The sequence below is a fragment of the Sinocyclocheilus rhinocerous genome, unplaced genomic scaffold, assembly GCF_001515625.1.
Source record: "Sinocyclocheilus rhinocerous isolate Xijiao unplaced genomic scaffold, SAMN03320098_v1.1 scaffold1105, whole genome shotgun sequence".
In the NCBI taxonomy this organism is placed as follows: Eukaryota; Metazoa; Chordata; class Actinopteri; order Cypriniformes; family Cyprinidae; genus Sinocyclocheilus; species Sinocyclocheilus rhinocerous.
The window spans coordinates 137,401-154,907 of NW_015645058.1; the positions used below are offsets into that span (position 1 = coordinate 137,401).

At 35.1% G+C, this 17,507-nt stretch overlaps 1 protein-coding gene across 1 annotated transcript in view; it reads left to right on the forward strand.

Annotated features, from left to right (window-relative positions):
• LOC107705176 (D(2)-like dopamine receptor) overlaps positions 1 to 17,507 on the forward strand; it is a 38,962-nt gene that overhangs the window by 7,666 nt on the left and 13,789 nt on the right. Inside the window, exons 2-7 of the mRNA XM_016508353.1 lie at positions 5,098 to 5,207; positions 6,318 to 6,454; positions 8,845 to 9,044; positions 9,970 to 10,056; positions 15,227 to 15,572; positions 15,698 to 15,944. Of these exons, the coding sequence (XP_016363839.1) occupies positions 5,098 to 5,207; positions 6,318 to 6,454; positions 8,845 to 9,044; positions 9,970 to 10,056; positions 15,227 to 15,572; positions 15,698 to 15,894 (1,077 nt within the window). The 3' untranslated portion in view covers positions 15,895 to 15,944. The remainder of the gene's footprint in view (positions 1 to 5,097; positions 5,208 to 6,317; positions 6,455 to 8,844; positions 9,045 to 9,969; positions 10,057 to 15,226; positions 15,573 to 15,697; positions 15,945 to 17,507) is intronic.

The following is a 17,507-nucleotide window of genomic DNA, read 5'->3' on the forward strand; positions in this document are numbered from 1 at the left end:
TATATATATATATATATATATATATAATAAAAATGATATCACATTTCTAAGGCTATCAATCCATCCATCCATTAATGGCCAATAAAACAAGGCTGTCAAGTCAACATTCAAATTTTGCATTGTCTTTGAATTTAAATTTATTTGAAATTTTTTACATTAAAATTCCAATTCAACATCCTGTTTACTACCTGAATTTAAAATGAATTCTCAGTTCAGTTTTGCATACTGCACAGATTGAGGTAGTCTGCTGAATTCACCCCAAAGAGCTTTGCATGAGTTATGATACTCTTTCGATTTATATGCATGTCTCTAAAAGTACAAAAGTTTGCGGACAAAGGGTACATGAGGACTATAATGAAGTCAACTGTCAATCCCAAAGATTCCTTTCATTTTTGCTATCTGTTGTCGGTGGACATGACAGGTAGATCAGATATGACAGGCTGCAGTGATAAGAGGTGGAGAATTATTCTTTATGTCTCCTGAGATAAAGAAGAAAGCAGACCGACTTAGAGGACTCTCATTGTTACTCTATAGAGTTGTTTTGGAAAATCTTGCTCTTTCTATTAGCTCACTCAGTCTTGTTCCCTTGGTACCAGCTACTGCTGGCTAATGTGGTGCCACATGAGTGCTAATAAGTTCTCAGTTGTAAAGGGCATCTAACTCTATTAAGAAAACACTTTCTGAGGAGGATAATTATTTAATATAAGAAAAATAAAATATTTAGAATAACCTACACAATTTGATTTGTATGGCCAGATTTGTTTTATGTGACATGAGGGAGGCTAATGCTACTGTCATTTAGGGGAGCGCGGGGCACAAACTAATGCGGGTTAGTTGTAACACATGTGGTTTAAATATTTCCACACATTCTAGAATAACAAAATTTACGATATTTCCTAGTTGCCATATCAACACTATATAGAGGAAAAAAGTGTGCCAAAATTCTCAAATCTTTTGAAGATATCGCTGAACATTTATTTTAACATAGTAAATATACATTTCTGGCTTAAGTTTTGCATCTCAGTTTTTAGTATTCATTTAAAATGAAAAAAATCTGCTATTATTTTAATTTCCAATCTGTTATTTATCAGTTTAGTTTTTTAATGCTTCGCTAACTAGCAGAAGACACTAACCAGTTTTAAATTCCAGTTGCGCAGATGGGAAACGTTGTAACACTGTGTTACAATGTGCCCCGCTATTATTACGCTATTCTATTCTATTATTATTATGCTATTCTATTACATTAGCTATATAATTTACACTGTTTGCTTTAATGCATTTTAATGAGTAACTACGAGAAACAGGTGAAAAAAGACTGACAGTTAATGTTTAATGTTCAGAAATTATTATTTCAAGAAATGTAAAGCATTTTGGCTCGTTTATGGGCCGTACCAAGCATGGGTGTTTAATTGTCAAACTCCAAAATTAGATTATTTGTAATTCTTAAAAAATGCCATTATTGTATTTGAAAAAGTTAATAATTTTATTTTATTGACAAAATATTTTAGTTTGTCTTGCATATTTTTTTTTCCATTAGACCAGATAACATTTTAAGCTGTTATGTGGTCATGTTACAACGTGCCCCTCAGATGTTACAATGTACCCCACCTACGGGGCATGTTGTCACATTTCACTTCCATTTTTGAGGGTAAATAAAGAAAAACGTATACACTGTAATTATGAAAGAAAGCGACATATTTGTACTAGACAAGTGTGAAATTACTGTGGATAAAAAAAAAAAATATGAACCCCTTGTGGATTTACACAAACTGAGAAAGTCAAAAAGTGTTAGGTTGTTCCCCACTCTCCCCTACTGCACTAGGTATTAGAATTGAGGAATATGTAGGCAATTTAGCATTGTTCTTCATTTTATATTTCTAAGAATAACAACACCTCCAGTAGCTGATTACTCTAGGGACACAAGTCTTTGACTATAGTTAAAATAAAATGGAAAGTTCAAAGTGAAAAGCCAAAAATAATTAAAGAAATATGCAATTCACACTGAGTCCGAAAAATACATATACAGTAATTAGTGTATTATCACTTATCATTTTAAGTATACAAACTTCAAATACAGTTAAGTACCTCTTTACTTATTCATACTAAGAGCTTAAGAGCACTACTAAAAGCTTGTTGAATGTACTTGAATGGAAAGGTGGTGGACTTTAAAGCATATATTAAATTGAGATAAATTTGTACAACCAAAGCTAAGCAACCATAGAATGTATTTTTCTTTCTTTTTTTATTCAAATAACTGAGTGTATGATTGAGAAAATAGCCTTTCATACATTAATAAGGCATGAATATATCTCCTACTTCTCAAATGTTGTTAGCCCTTTTACATTTCTGTGAGCTATCGTTTCATCTCTTGCTTTGCAAAACTGCTAACTTGAATATTTCATAGAAATGCTGCTGTTTGTCGTCACACTGATTTGTGTGTATTAATGGCTTCTCAGCAGTATTGCTAAGGCTCTGTGGGGTGTTATAAATCTCTCTATAAAGAAAGCGCATGCAGGTTCTAAATGAAAAGTTTTGTGGAAAACAACTGGATATTCCTTACATAATATAAAAAAGTCAACAGTATTTTTCAATCGTGAGTAATTTTATTTGAAAAGCTTTTTAAAATACTGTTGTTTTTATATGATCCCAAACAGAGAAAAGGTTCCTCGATATGCACCACTATTACAGTTTTTCTCGGTCGCTTTGGTGCATTTCTCGAATCATTCTTAATATTTGCAAAGAAGTATGTGCATTTCTCAAAACAATTTGTACAAACAGCATCACACAATGAACGTCAATTTATGTCAATGAACATATCAGTGCCATCAGAATGAAAAGTCCTTGTGTCATTGTTCACAAAACCAAATAGTCAAAATGCTTAGTCATGTTGTCAATATATCAGTGCACTCTGTTAGTATTACCTGATGTAAACTATGGCAATAGTTTAGATGACAGTTACTGTATTGAAATGCAGAAGGCTGCACTTCTTATGTATGCCATATATCCATTTCAAAAGTACAAATTTACACATTACTATATGTGGGATATTGATTGAAAGAGACTGGAGAGGATTCACAGTTACACATTTATACTGTAGTTGTCTGACAAAAAAAATACTAAATAAATAAAAACACATACATTACAATGTCATTGTGATATACAAAAGAAAAAGTAATATGGTCACAAAGGTGAAAATAAAAAAATTAGAAAGTCCCTTGTCAGAATTCGTAACTCTTGTGTTGTCCTCTGTCTATATATGCTTTCCAATTTAAGGTTCATGAGATGAACCTTTGAGCTATTTCAGAGAACTGGTTTGTGATTGGTTGATCTATATTCTCTTCATTAAGTCAAGATTCACTTGCACAATTCATGGCAAATTTACACAAAGCCTAATAGAAATGTGTAGAAAATATGTTTAAAAGTTTATGACAACTAGATCTACAATTTTGCATTTAATGACTTATAGGATGAACTAATGACTAGGGGCCCTATTTTAACAATCTAAGCGCAAGGTCTAAAGCGCACGGCGAAGGTGCACTTAGGGCGTGTCCAAATCCACTTTTGCTGGTTTAACGACGGTAAAAACGGTCGGCGCCCCTGGCGCATGGTCTAAAAGGGTTGTCCCTATTCTCTAAATCAGTAATGGGTGTGTTTTGGGCATAACGTGCAATAAACCAATCAGAGATTCATCTCCCATTCCCTTTAAGAGCCAGTTGCGCTTGTGCCATGGCGGATTTGCTATTTACATGGCGGAATTTGCAAGTGCAAAGACAGAAGCGTTTCCAGAGAGGAAACGGAGCTGCTCGTGCGCGAGCAAATAGGTAGTCTAATTCTGATACAAGCAATGACTGTCCATTATGACATGTAGGCATTTTTATATTTATGTAGCCTACACAATAATAATCTTTTACATTGTAATCCTTTAATTTTTAATATTTGGCATGTTTGTGTGCTGCTGTGCGTCCCTGTGTGTGTAATAAGCAGAGTGTACGCGCGCTGTGGACCCGCCTATATTAACGCGCTCTTTAAATAACAAAAACAAAAAAAAAACTACTGCGCAATTGACTTTAGACTAGGTTTTAGCTGGTCAATGGCGCAGTCTATTTTAGTTGCCTCAAAATAGCAACGCGCCAACAATGCGCTTAAACACACCTCGTTTTCAGACCAGCACGCCCATGTGCGCACAAATGGGAGCAAATACATTTGCTATTTAAACAACGTGGCGCAGGACGTGAAAATATTTTGAGGGGTAAGACTATTGCACAGAGAACTATATAATACATTTTGAGCAACATGACAATAGCAACTGATAATGTAGGAAACCGCAGACAAATGTGCATAAAGTTGCATGAATGTACCAAAGCAATCGCAACTTGTTCAAAAGAATGAGAAACTGCTTTTATGATGTGCACAAGTGACTAGATGACGTGAAGGTTGAACAAGTAGCTTTGAGAAGTTCTTTTCTGATTCGAGAAATGCACCAAACTGAGAAAAACTGTAGTCTAAAACAGTGTAGCTATGCTCATTTTTTTTTCCACAGGCAGTATATTACAGACAGACAGACAGACAGACAGATAGACAGATAGATAGATAGATAGATATTTGTTAATGCATTAACAAAGATTAACGAACAATGAGCAATATATTTTTTGTAGCATTTATTAACCTTTGTTAATGTTCGTTAAAAAATATGGTCATGATAGTTCACAATGCATGAATTATTATTTTTACCAAATACAACTTTTGATCTTAAAAAATGTATTAGTAAATGTTGAAATTAAAATTAACTAAGAATAAATAAATTCTGTAGAAACATTGTTCATTGCTAGTTTATGCTAACTAATGTAGTTAACCAAGGTTAACCAATTAACCCTTAATATAAAGTGTTACATTTTTTATATGGTACTTCATTTTCCAGATCTAATTTTGTATTCAGTTTTTTTTTTTCAGTGCATTCTATTTCTATATACCTCATTATTAATTAATTGGTTTATTTATTTATTTATTTTATCTGCCAGTAAAGTCTTATTGTTGTCCACAGTAAATAACTGAACTTGTCTTTTCAAGTCTGATTGTGTGTTTGTGCGTGTGTTGCAGGTGGTGGGGGAGTGGCGTTTCAGTAAAATCCATTGTGATGTGTTCGTCACCCTGGACGTCATGATGTGTACAGCCAGCATTCTTAATCTGTGTGCCATTAGTATTGACAGGTAGGTTCTGCTGTCAGTTCAGGAAAAGTGTAATGATTCTTTTAAATGGCAAGAATACCATAGATTAATCACATATTTTTGTGGGCAGTGGAACGGGGGGATGTTATACCATATGAAATAGGCATCTTGTTGTTTATACAGTTGCGCTAGCATCCAAAAGTAATTTAAACCCATTTGTTAGTGAGTTGTTAGAAACAGTGAGGGAAAAATAGTTAACTCAAAATTGAAAATTCTGCCTCATGTTGTTCCAAACCTATTTGACTTAATTGATTTTATGGAGCAGGAAGAAAAATGTTTCATCCATATAATGAAAGTCAAAGGTCACCAAAACTGTTTGGTTACCAACATTCTTCAAAATATCATATTTTGTGTTCTGCAGAAAAAAAGTAAGTCACACAGGTTTGAAACATCATGAGGGTGAATAAATGATGAAGGTGCAGAACACTAAAGAGTTTAACTTCACTAAAGAGTTTTATAGGGCAAAAAAACGTGTGTCTTATTCACTAACATGAAATTCAGTTTAATCAGGTGCTAAATTGCCTTCTGTAATTAAAACCGTGCTATTTCCATCCACAGAAAGCAGGTGGTGTACTGAATATTAGTTAAAAAGAGATGTTTGTCTACATTTTTATTGATCATGGCAGCAAAAGTTCATCAAATGATGACCATTTGATGGAGAAGAACGTTATGAATGGGTACTTTTGGCATTCTGAAGAGTCCCAGTAAAGCATGTCAGATTACAGTAGTCCGCTGCAAAGAACAGATAGTTCTGTCATGAATTCAGTGCTAAAACAATGCAGACATCACTAACAAAAATCACATTCAGTGCAATTCATGCTTAGTGAAGTCCCCCAGAATGTAAAAGCTTTTTGTTAGAGTAGGAAGACCCCTGAAAGGTTTGGAAATGATAGTGATGATCATGATGAAGTTTAGGTTTATTACAGTTACAAAAGCAAGAGAGATGATGGCACAATAATGGCAGCTGGTATCAGAGGTAGCTGGTCAGGTGTGACCATCTTTGTTTCCTTCTCTGTTTGTCTGCCTGAATGCAAATCCACCCCAACCCATCCACCCCCTCTTCATCTCCTTCCCTCTGGGCTTCTTGTGCAGGTACACGGCTGTTGCCATGCCGATGTTGTACAAAACACGCTACAGCTCCAAGAGACGAGTAACGGTAATGATCTCGGTGGTTTGGGTGCTTTCATTCACTATTTCCTGCCCCTTGTTGTTTGGATTAAATAACACAGGTAAATGTCTGAGTTTTTTTTTCCCCTAATATTCATAAAGCAACAGTTCACACAAAAATTAACATTAGGTTATTGACTCACCATCATAGTATTCCGAACCAATATGCTATGTTTTTGTTTTGTTTTGTTTTATTTTGTTTGAAATACATATATTTTTATACATATATTCTTAAAGAATAAACAAAAGAGACAAAAACACCACAATGACAAATAATATTTTATGGCATTCATGACATTATCACTATGAACTTGTCACATGTATTCCACAATAAAACAACAGCATAGAGATTCACTGAAAATGGAGCTTTGCCATCACAGAAAAAAAATAGTATATTCAATTTAATATTTAAATTAATATTATAAAAATTAAATATAGATTTTTTTGTATTAAAATATATTAAATAAAAATAGACAACGATGGCCATTTTATTCTTAGCATCATTTTTTTAAATAATTTAATGGCCCAAAGTAGTCGAACACGATGCAATACAATTCCAGAAGCAAGCAAATTGTCCATCCACACCAGATGCTACATGGCTATGGGACGCAACAAAATCACCGCCAATCAGAAGAACGTATGGCTGGGCTCTTTCTGCAAGTGGACAAGAACATAATCGAATTCATAAATATTAAACCATTTAAATATGATTAAAATACGTACTGAGTGACTGATATAAATTATATCAGTCACTCAGTATGTATTTTAATCATATTACATCCAAGCAAGTTACTGAACTCTCACTGTATGACGTTACAGAACGTTGTCCGGTCCAGTTCCTTTCACACAGCAGTGTTGTGTTTCTGTTAATCTGCGTGTTGACATAAAGATACTCTCGTGCTGCGGCTATTTACTAGCGAATGCATTGTACATTCCGCTTACAGTAGCTTATATCGATGGAACACGTGGAACATACCAACTATGCAAACTGTGTGGGGGGAACCTAAACTGAGCCATTCACTATATAGGCTACTACAACCAGGGCGTTCCTGAAAATGAGTGTGTGAGTTTGTTTACAGAACGCTGTTGTCACTGCTGCAAACTCCCATATAAATAATTATTCAAAAAATATAATTTCCCTGCAGCCAGTGGGCCCCTTTTCCAGTGTAGGCCCCTGGGCTTCAGCCAGGATATAATCTTTGTCATGAAATACACTTGTTGGTTCACTGTTTTAAAGGGGTCATATGATGCTGCTAAAAAGAACATTATTTTGTGTAATGAAATGTGTTTATGCGGTTTAAAGTAAAAAAAACCACATTATTTTCCACATACTGTACATTATTGTTTCTCCTCTATGCCCCGCCTTTTTGAAACGCGTCGATTTTTACAAAGCTCATCGGCCTGAAAAAGCGAGGTGTGCTCCTCATATGACCCCTTTAATATTTATGTTTATTGTTGCTTTCAGTATGGCTATACATGTCAAGGTAAATGATATTCAAACTCTATTCAAACAGTTGTTCTAGCTGTGATGTCTCAGAAATAGAAACCGTATCTAAAATATAATCCATTGTTGCTAGTTTTGTATCACCATTGTGGCTGGTTAGGACAAAAACATAATAATAATAATAACAATAATAATAATAATAATAATCTTATAATAGCTAATAATCTTATCCCAAGCCTCCTTTGCTAATTTCAAAAAGAAAGAAAATGTGCTTTCCATAGATAATAAAATGTAATTTAATGGGCAAATCATGTTAAGTTTGTAATTTGTATCCTGTTGTTTGTTATATTTAGTTGTTTGGTCAATGTCTTTGCAGGTTTTGGTCCTATTTCTGCTGTAGATTGAAAGGACCTTTGAATTAACCTAAATCATTTGGCGAAGTGGAACTGTACTGCTGTCAAGACCTGCATTAAACTACTTTAGCTGTGTGTTCCCTAAACAATAATTGCACACCTTAGAACATTCATCAGCCAGTCTGAATCAAGCATTCAAAAGCTCCATAGTATATGCATAATTGCTTGAAATTAAAGACTAAACTTAACCTTAAATCTAAACCTATAGTAAATGCATTTTAGTTAATATTACCCAGTACTTTGTGTAATTACACTGTATCAATGACATAACCAAATATAAAAATCTTGCTATTCAAACTTTTTAAATTTATACATATTTTTATACATATATTTCTATGTACTAATATATACTTCATTTTCCAGTACAGCATTTGTATTAAGTTTTGAGTTCACTCAACATTGTTGTCATACTGTTATAAATTTTCCAGTATGCATCTAATCTAATTATAATCTAGAGCTAATTTGCAATTGTTAGGGGAAATTTGCCATACAGGCATTTGCCAGTGCCTCAATGAACTAATTAGTTTTGCAGCCATAATTAATTGTGTAACCATATTTTACTCACTCTCTCTCTCTCTCTCTCGTTCACTCTTAGCTACACGGGACGATACCGTATGTGAAATCGCCAACCCCGCTTTTGTTGTCTACTCCTCCATCATGTCATTCTACGTGCCCTTCATCATCACCCTTCTCGTGTACGTGCAGATCTATGTGGTTCTTCGTAAGCGTCGAAAACGGGTCAACACTAAACGGAGCTGCCAGAAGACAGATGCTGATGCTCAGCCCCCTCTCAAGGTGATATGCACCATGTGAGACAGTAGCCTCAGGGAAAATACCCAGCATTCTCCACTGGACAAGGCATGGTGTCATTGTTGTTTTACAAAAAAAGTTGCCCTCTTTCTAGAAAATATGGGGAGCAGCTTTCAGTATTAATTATAGAATTCCTGGGGTAATGCCAGCACCTGCAGGACACCGCCGGAAATACAATGACCCCAAAATCTTTACTCACCCCTGGAATCAGTATTATGTTACAGTGTTGTTAGATTCATTTAATGCTTGATTGTGGCTACTGGCAGACAGATGTCTTAAGGATACTGATGAAAATTAATGGTGGTTTTATCTTTAGACAGTCTGATTCCAGCAGCTCCACTGTGTATTTGGTATCTGGTTATGGGGGTATTGCCTTAGCCTTTGTTGAATATGCATTACCCACTGGACACTGTGAAAGTAAAGCCGTTAAAGCAAAAGAAGCCATTGACATTTTTCCTGAGCTGCAAGGTTTTTAAACATAATTCCCTGTGCAATTTATGTGTCAGAGCAGATTGTGAATATGATATACCGGTTACCCTTTATTCATATTCTATATTCATCGCAATACAGACGAGCTACAAATTATTTCTTTCTTCTGACCTTTGTGCTCTTTCATCATCGATTTCTTGCACCAGCTGTTTTTAATGGCCACTTTGGATCAATGGGTTCAGCTGTCTAGTTTTAAAGGGTCCCAAGGACTTTTTGTGGTACTAACAAATTACTGAAGCAATCTCTTTTTCATTCGGCTTTTAGTGCTAGAAAGGCTCTTTTGTGTTCAGTGGATTTATTTGCATTGTGTGTCATCAAGAGGCACCAAATATACCTATGAATGATTTTCAAGGCTCCATGCTGTCTTTGGAATTTAATGTCGACCACATGCTGAATCAAATTCTTATTACTTTTGCCACAGGAAAAGTGCACTCATCCTGAAGATGTGAAACTGTGCACAGTTATCATTAAGACCAACGGGGGTTTACCTGCCAAAAACAAGAAAGCAGTAAGTGCGCTTTACTTATAAAACAAGTCATGAAAATGATGTAAAATATAATGCTATTCTGTAGATTCAGTATATGTATGCAGCTGCCTCTACATTTACACCATTACATCCAATATAGCTCAGTGCTTTTTGCCTCATTATGGGGAGAGAAGTGCAGTCATAAAACAAAATCTGTACAGAAAATGGAGTTGGCCGTTTGGAAGTTTACATACCACATAGCTTTTGTTTATGAATTCAGTTTACATTAAAAAAAATGTATCCCCGCTTAATATACAAAGACAACTAAATAAGCAACCCAGGCTCATGAAAAATACATGCCTATGTCGACCTTTTTGCAAAAATTATATTTAAGATGCTTCTTTAATGTTACACCAGGTGAGCTACTGAGCAAGCTTACTATGATGGAAAGGCCATATATATGCAGTTGGTTATGTGATGCGAACATTAAAATGCAAAAATTGTGCATTGTGGTAAAATTTTTGTGAGGCGATAACATGGTATTGTGCAAGGAACTGCATGGAAGTTAGTCTCATTAATGGATCATCTGCCCTGTAATCATAATTTGCTTAAAAAGTAATAAAAGTTGTTTTACTGCCTCTAGTGTTTATTTCAGCTGAAAACTGCAGGGAATTATATGTAGAGGTAGGTACGTTTTTGGAGTTTTGCAAAAATGTTGGTAATTTTTCCACTGAGCCTGGGTTGTAAGCCAGCCTTTTGATTTCCATAAAAAAAAAATAAACAAACAATTATTCCACTTTTACACATGGTATATTAATGCAAATACCTGTTATTCGCTAACTAGCCTGTTATTCACTAACTATACTTAGTTATTCAATAGCTGCAGTGCTATATTATTGCTAAAATTGCAAATAGACCTATGTTTTATGTAAATTAGACTCATTATAGACTGCACTTCATTCACAAAAGCTGCACAATTTCCATTTTCTATTATTACTAAATGAAAACAGGTGGTTTTTAAACATAGCCTAGACTATATATAAAAATATATTTGAGTGCATTTCATAGGTCGATTTTATTGCACTTATAAAATAAATTACATTGTTAACAGTATCACATTTATTTAACAAACCCATTTACCATTATATAAGTTTTTCTTGTGATTACTAAAAACTGTAACCAGTACTAATTTGCATGCATATGACAGTAAACACATGCATGCAAATTAGTAAACAAGTGAAATACATTAATATGTTACACACCATTATGTTGCACTTATTTCATACTTACTGAATAATTTCATGATTAAAAATGATTAAAATTATTTTACTTTTATTAGTCTTGTCAGTATTTAATGCATTAAATGCTTTATTTACTTGCTTTACGTTATTTCTCCATCATTTACTCATATATGAGAGTCTTAATTTTACATTACTAGATTTATATTTTAGGTGCTGCTCTTCTTGTATATACAGAGACCCTAATGGGACGTGGTGATGGGAAAAATATGAGATGGAAGAAAAATTACAAAAATTTCAATACATTTGCTCAGAAGTTTTATTTGAATGAACGCAGAGTTTCTCGGTGGAACATAAAACTTTTTTGAATGAATGCAAAAGCATTAAAATATAATTTTTTCTCCAAACTCATATTTTTTCCATCACTGTGTTCCCTTTGGGACTCCGTACTAAAGTACAAAAATGTATGTGGACACCTTATGTTTGAATACTTATAACTAGCATCACTCTGGTTGTGCAAAGCACACATATTATTAACCACTAGATACATCCATTCTTAGTGTCAATGAAAGCCTTTAAAATTGCAGTTAAAAATAGCATTGCTCATTACATTAGGAATGTAATGCGGAATGTAAAAATAGAATAGTAGGAACATGGAGAAACAGGTTTCAGCAGAAGATAACAGTTGAGTCAAGGTCGTATTTATTTCATGTTAATGAAGTTAATATGACTGATGTTTTCTTTTTCATTTATAATTTTATTAAATATATTTTGCTTTTTCTTTCTTTAACTATAATGGTTAAAAAAGGTGAATAAATGTAAATGAATAAATATAATAGGAAAACTCTGTGGATTCTTCTCTTTCGCGAACTGAATGTTTATTACAGTTGGGTTACTGTGAGTTATATATCACATCAGATGGATTATAGCTGGATTACTGTGAGTCATACATCTATGCTGACAGCCTGCCTGTGTTAAACAAGCATTGATTTAGCAACTACTTTAAATGTGAATAGTTAATGAGAGGGCATAATGTCACCAATTAATGCTGTCAGGAACTGTCAGGTTAGTGCAAATAAGCTTGAATACCCTTTTTATTTTCACACGTAACATCATTTTCACTATTGCTTTGTGTGTACTGCACTGTGTACTTTTTTCCCATGCTGGTCTACTAGTATTCTAGGCTTTATCTAAAATTACAATTGAGTCTGTTGAGGTGCCTCAAGTGTCAACAACAAAATTCTTGGGAGTTTGTTGACAAGAGTCGGAGAAAACAAACTGATTGGGTTAGCAGTAAAATACATAGATCTACTGGTATAATACAGTAAGAAGCGTTAGGCACCTTGTTACCATAGACTGTTTTCTTACTTTTTATTGTCCATATCCATTATCCAGTTTAATTTATCTACAGTATATCTTTCATATTGCAATATAGCTTGGACAAGCATTTTCCCTACTACTCAAAAAATTGTCCTTCAAAAACGTTTTATTAGGATTGCAACACAATCAAATTCATATATTTAATAATTTCCTTTATTTCAGAAACTTCACATTATTATTATTATTATTATTATTATTACTTATTGTATCAATATCTTTCAAATATGGGTTTTAATTTGTAATATATATTTGAGTAAAATGAATATTCCAGAGCAATTTAAAGGGGTCATATGACGTTGCTAAAAAGAACATTATTTTGTGTATTTGGTGTAATGAAATGTGTTTCGATGCCGTGTCCCGGCGCGACGAGACAGAACCAATAAAACCCATTATAAACGAGGCATTTGTTGCATCCAGTGGGGACATTACTGATTATAATGACTTATACTGTCTTTTTACGCATTGCGTTGCATCGCGCCGTGTAAATATAAAACCATGTCTGCATTTGTGATCGGAGAAACTACAAACAACAAGCGCTACTCTACACCGCTCAAACCTCGCATTTGAATCATCAGTGGCAAATCCTTTAAATATGAAAATGTACTTACAGGCTGTGAGTCAGCATTATTTGTCAGCATCACAGACTGTGGTCAGCATGAGTGCCGAAGGGGAAACGGAAACTGAATTCACCAGAACACCGGCATTGTAGGCTACTCTCCCAGGAAACAGTCCTCGTCCTCCGTAAAATGCGTTGCACACATCTGAATATTTGGTTTGAACTGTTCTGGAACAGTGTTGTAAATACAACTTAACCACTGACTTCTAGTTGTGTCCTCTTTTGGAAGGCCAAACAAAGTAGTTTCGCTTTCACAACGAAACACACAGCGTCTCCACATTATGGCGGTGGCAACAATACTACAGCGAAAATCTAAGTTACGCCTTCTTTCTTTGCGTATACATTGGGCGGTGTTATGCAAATGTCCCCACACTGTGACGTAGACATGTGGGGGCGTGTTTGAACGAGGCGTTTTAGGAGGGCTAGGGCTTAACTTTTATAAAGAATATCTCTTTGGGTTTGAGACTTTAGTCTTTGCAACTTTAGGGATCTTATCTATTCACAAACAGCTTGTAACACTCCAAAGAGAAAGGAAAACTTGAAATCGCATCATATGACCCCTTTAAGACTTATTTTAAAGCAAACTCACAAGTTCATTGTTATATAACTTGTCAATTATCCGATTTTAGGCAAACAGCTAACATGCTAGTAATATCACATTAATAATTACATTCTAAAAAATGCTGGGTTAAAAACAACCCAACTTGGGTTATTTGGCAACCCAGCGAGGGATAAATATTAGACAGAACACATGCTGGGTTATTTTGACCCAGCTGGTTGGGTTAAATGTTTTTTTTTACCAAACTTGCTGGGTTGTTTTATTTAAGTCATCTATTGTTTAAAAACTATTATATTGCTGGTTTAAAATGGACTGGAAATTTAAAAAAAAAATCACACACAGAATTACTAGAGGCAACAGCAATAAGCAAAAGATGAACATTTATTATTAAGCAAGAACACATGGACAAAATACAAGACAAATTGAATCTATTTGGGTGAATACAGCATAGTTTACAATATCACATACATTTAAACTCGTTTAACGAGCATTTTAGACATAAAAATGTAACATTCAAAAGTAGCATTTTAATTTAAGTGTATTAAACCGTTCTATGTAATTGCTTTTCGCCAAAATCTGATCCGGTGAAGAGCTGCTGTTCGCGGGAGAACTGCGAACTTCAGACCGCAGCCTCGCTTTTCACTCGTAGCTGAAAGATGCCATGACTGACTCCAAAACCTGCCCATAAACAAACAGTACTGAGATTAGAGAAAACATTTTAACATCAAATTAACTTAAACAGTACTATAACGAATAAAATCCATTTATGTTATGCAACGCAAAAGGTGTTTCCATCAAGCGAAGTGACCGCTGCTGACGCAGCTGACTGACATCTCGTCCTTATGTTGCGTTGCATAAAATAATACAATTTACAGCACAATAAAGACTTTATAAATTAAATAAAATGTATACAAACCTTCATTTAGTTGAAGAAGTGCACCAAATCGGCGGCGCTGAGAACCGCTCTCTCCTGTAGGACTTTATAAATGAAATAAAGTGTATACAAATCTTTATTTTGCTGAAGGACTGCACCAAATCGGCGGCGTTGTGAACCGCTCTCTCCTGTAGAGGACTCAAAAAGCCTGCGCACTAACTGTAACTCAGCAGCTGGGTTGTTTCATCGGAGACAAGCTCAACCCAGTGGTTGGGTAGAAAAAAATAACCCAGCGTAAAAAATGACCCAGCAACTTAGTTATAGAAAAACTACCCAGCACCTGGGTAAAAATATTAAAAACAACCCAATAAAATTACCCAACGGGCTGAACCCAGCATTTAGGTTAAAAAAAATAACCCAGCATTTTTAGAGTGTATATTGTGCAAGTATAAACTAAAACTAAATATATAAACTAAAAAAAAAAAACTGAACTAGTTCATGACAAAGTGTCCTCATACAACTAATGATAAACATGTCTTCAACAGCAACTAATAAAGGAAGTCCTGCACCAGGGTGGTGATGTGGGGGTGGACATTACGCCTGGCACAAGCCCTCCAGAGAAAAAGAAACTGGCATCCACTCTGGTTGTCGACCTGCTGGCCAACCCATGCCCCATCCATGGCTCTCCCTCCCATGGTGAATGTCAGTCAAATGGAGATGATAAAAATGGGCATGCCAAGGAGGTCCAGACCCCTAAAGAATCCAAACCTGTTGAAACTCAGGCACTGCCCAATGGCAAAACCCTAACTACAGTGACCAAAACCATGAGCAAGAGAAAGATGTCCCAGCATAAAGAAAAGAAGGCTACTCAAATGCTGGCTATTGTTCTAGGTGAGGTCACGATACTGTCATTTTATAGAAGTATTCCTCAGCCATATGCCGAGCACAAGTTACATAAAAGTCCTAGATTGAGTTCTTGTCCTCAGAATACCTCAGCTTTATTTTCTCTGTTGCAGGTGTTTTCATTATTTGCTGGCTGCCCTTTTTTATTACTCACATTTTGAAAACTCACTGCACAAGCTGCGTGGTGCCACTGGAAATGTACAATGCCTTCACTTGGCTGGGATATGTGAACAGTGCCGTCAACCCCATCATATATACCACTTTCAATGTGGAGTTCAGAAAGGCTTTCATAAAGATATTGCACTGCTGAGGACATTATTCACTGCATGCATAGAGGAGAGATGGAGGATTTCACAAGAGGTTAGTGCCATCTTTCACTGCCATGTGAAATGAGGGATTTACAAAGCCATGCTTTTAGGGCAGAGTGGAAGAACTCATTACAGAAAATGGAGGTTCAAATGAATGTAAAGTAGAGTTTTATTTGTGTGTCTCCATTATTTCTGGCAGTGGAGTGCATGTGCGAATGTGTGTTTATTCTCTTTTGAACTAAAGTGTGAATGTGATTAATTGTAGAATTGAAGCAAATTTGAGATGATAGGTAATTAGATCTTACCACAGAGACTTTATGCAAGCAGGGACCTGAATGACGTAATTACATTGTTATATCAATTTAGTAGCGAGCAACTGGTTACAAAATGCTTACAGCTCTGTTTGTTCAAGTATGTATTTAATCACCAATCTATGTATTTGTTTGAGAACTTGTTAATAAAGAGATAGCTATTGTAAAGACAAATAAATAAGGTGAAAATGTCATTTACGGTTTTATAAAGCCAGAACACAAAGAAACTAAAGGTGCACTCAGTAATGTTTTGTTTATGTTGCACTGGTCATTTTAAACATATACTGACACCCCGGAGCCTGGAGCGCAGAATTATGGAATTTAAAAGAACAGTTCACCCAAAAATGAACATTTGCTGAAAATGTACTCACCCTCAGGCCATCCAAGATGTATTTGAATTTGTTTCTTTATTGGAACAGATTTAGAGAAGTTTATTAGCATTACATCACTAGCTCATCAATGGATGCTCTGCAGTGAATGGGTGCCATCGGAATGAGAGTATAAACAGCTTACAAAAACTTCATGATAATCCAAAGCACGACTCCTGTCCATCAATTAATGTCTTGTGAAGTGAAAAAGGCATTTTAACTTTAAACTGCCGCTTCTGACCAACATACAATAATCTATAATAATGTTTTGTTCAGTTAAAAAGTCTATCCCCTGTTGTCCTCTCACATCAAAATCCACTGCCTGTTTTAGACTGTTTTTGCTTGATTTGTGCATATTTGTCTCCTGATTCAGATGAGATAACTTTTTCACTGGATAAAGCTATATTATGGATAGAGAACTCATATTTTAGCCGGAAGCAATGGTTTAAAGGGGTCCTATTATGCTTTTTCACTTTTTGAATTTTAGTCAGTGTGTACTGTGTATGTTTGGGCATAAAAAAGATCTTCAAACTTACAAATCTCAAAGTCCACTCTAAAGGGAGATATTTCATTTTGAAAAAATAATTTTTCAAGAACTACAATGAAGGGCTCGTTTGGACTACAGCGTTTGTTTTCCGGGTTTTGTGATATCATAAAGCGGCCCATTAGAATATCATTAAAATATTTTCCGCCTACGGAAATTCGAATGGTTGGGGGTTGGGGAGGGGCGAGGTCGCTTGGTTGAGTGCATCAGACAAGACGACGAAGAAGAAGTGCTGCTGTAGCCTCAAGTTTTTGCAAGTTATTACACATGCACCTGAATAATTATGTATGTAAATATGTATGTTACAATTATGAAAACGTTTTTATAATAAATTGCTGACAGTACAATACTGGACAATGATGTAATCTGCAGAATTTACACTTCAATTATGA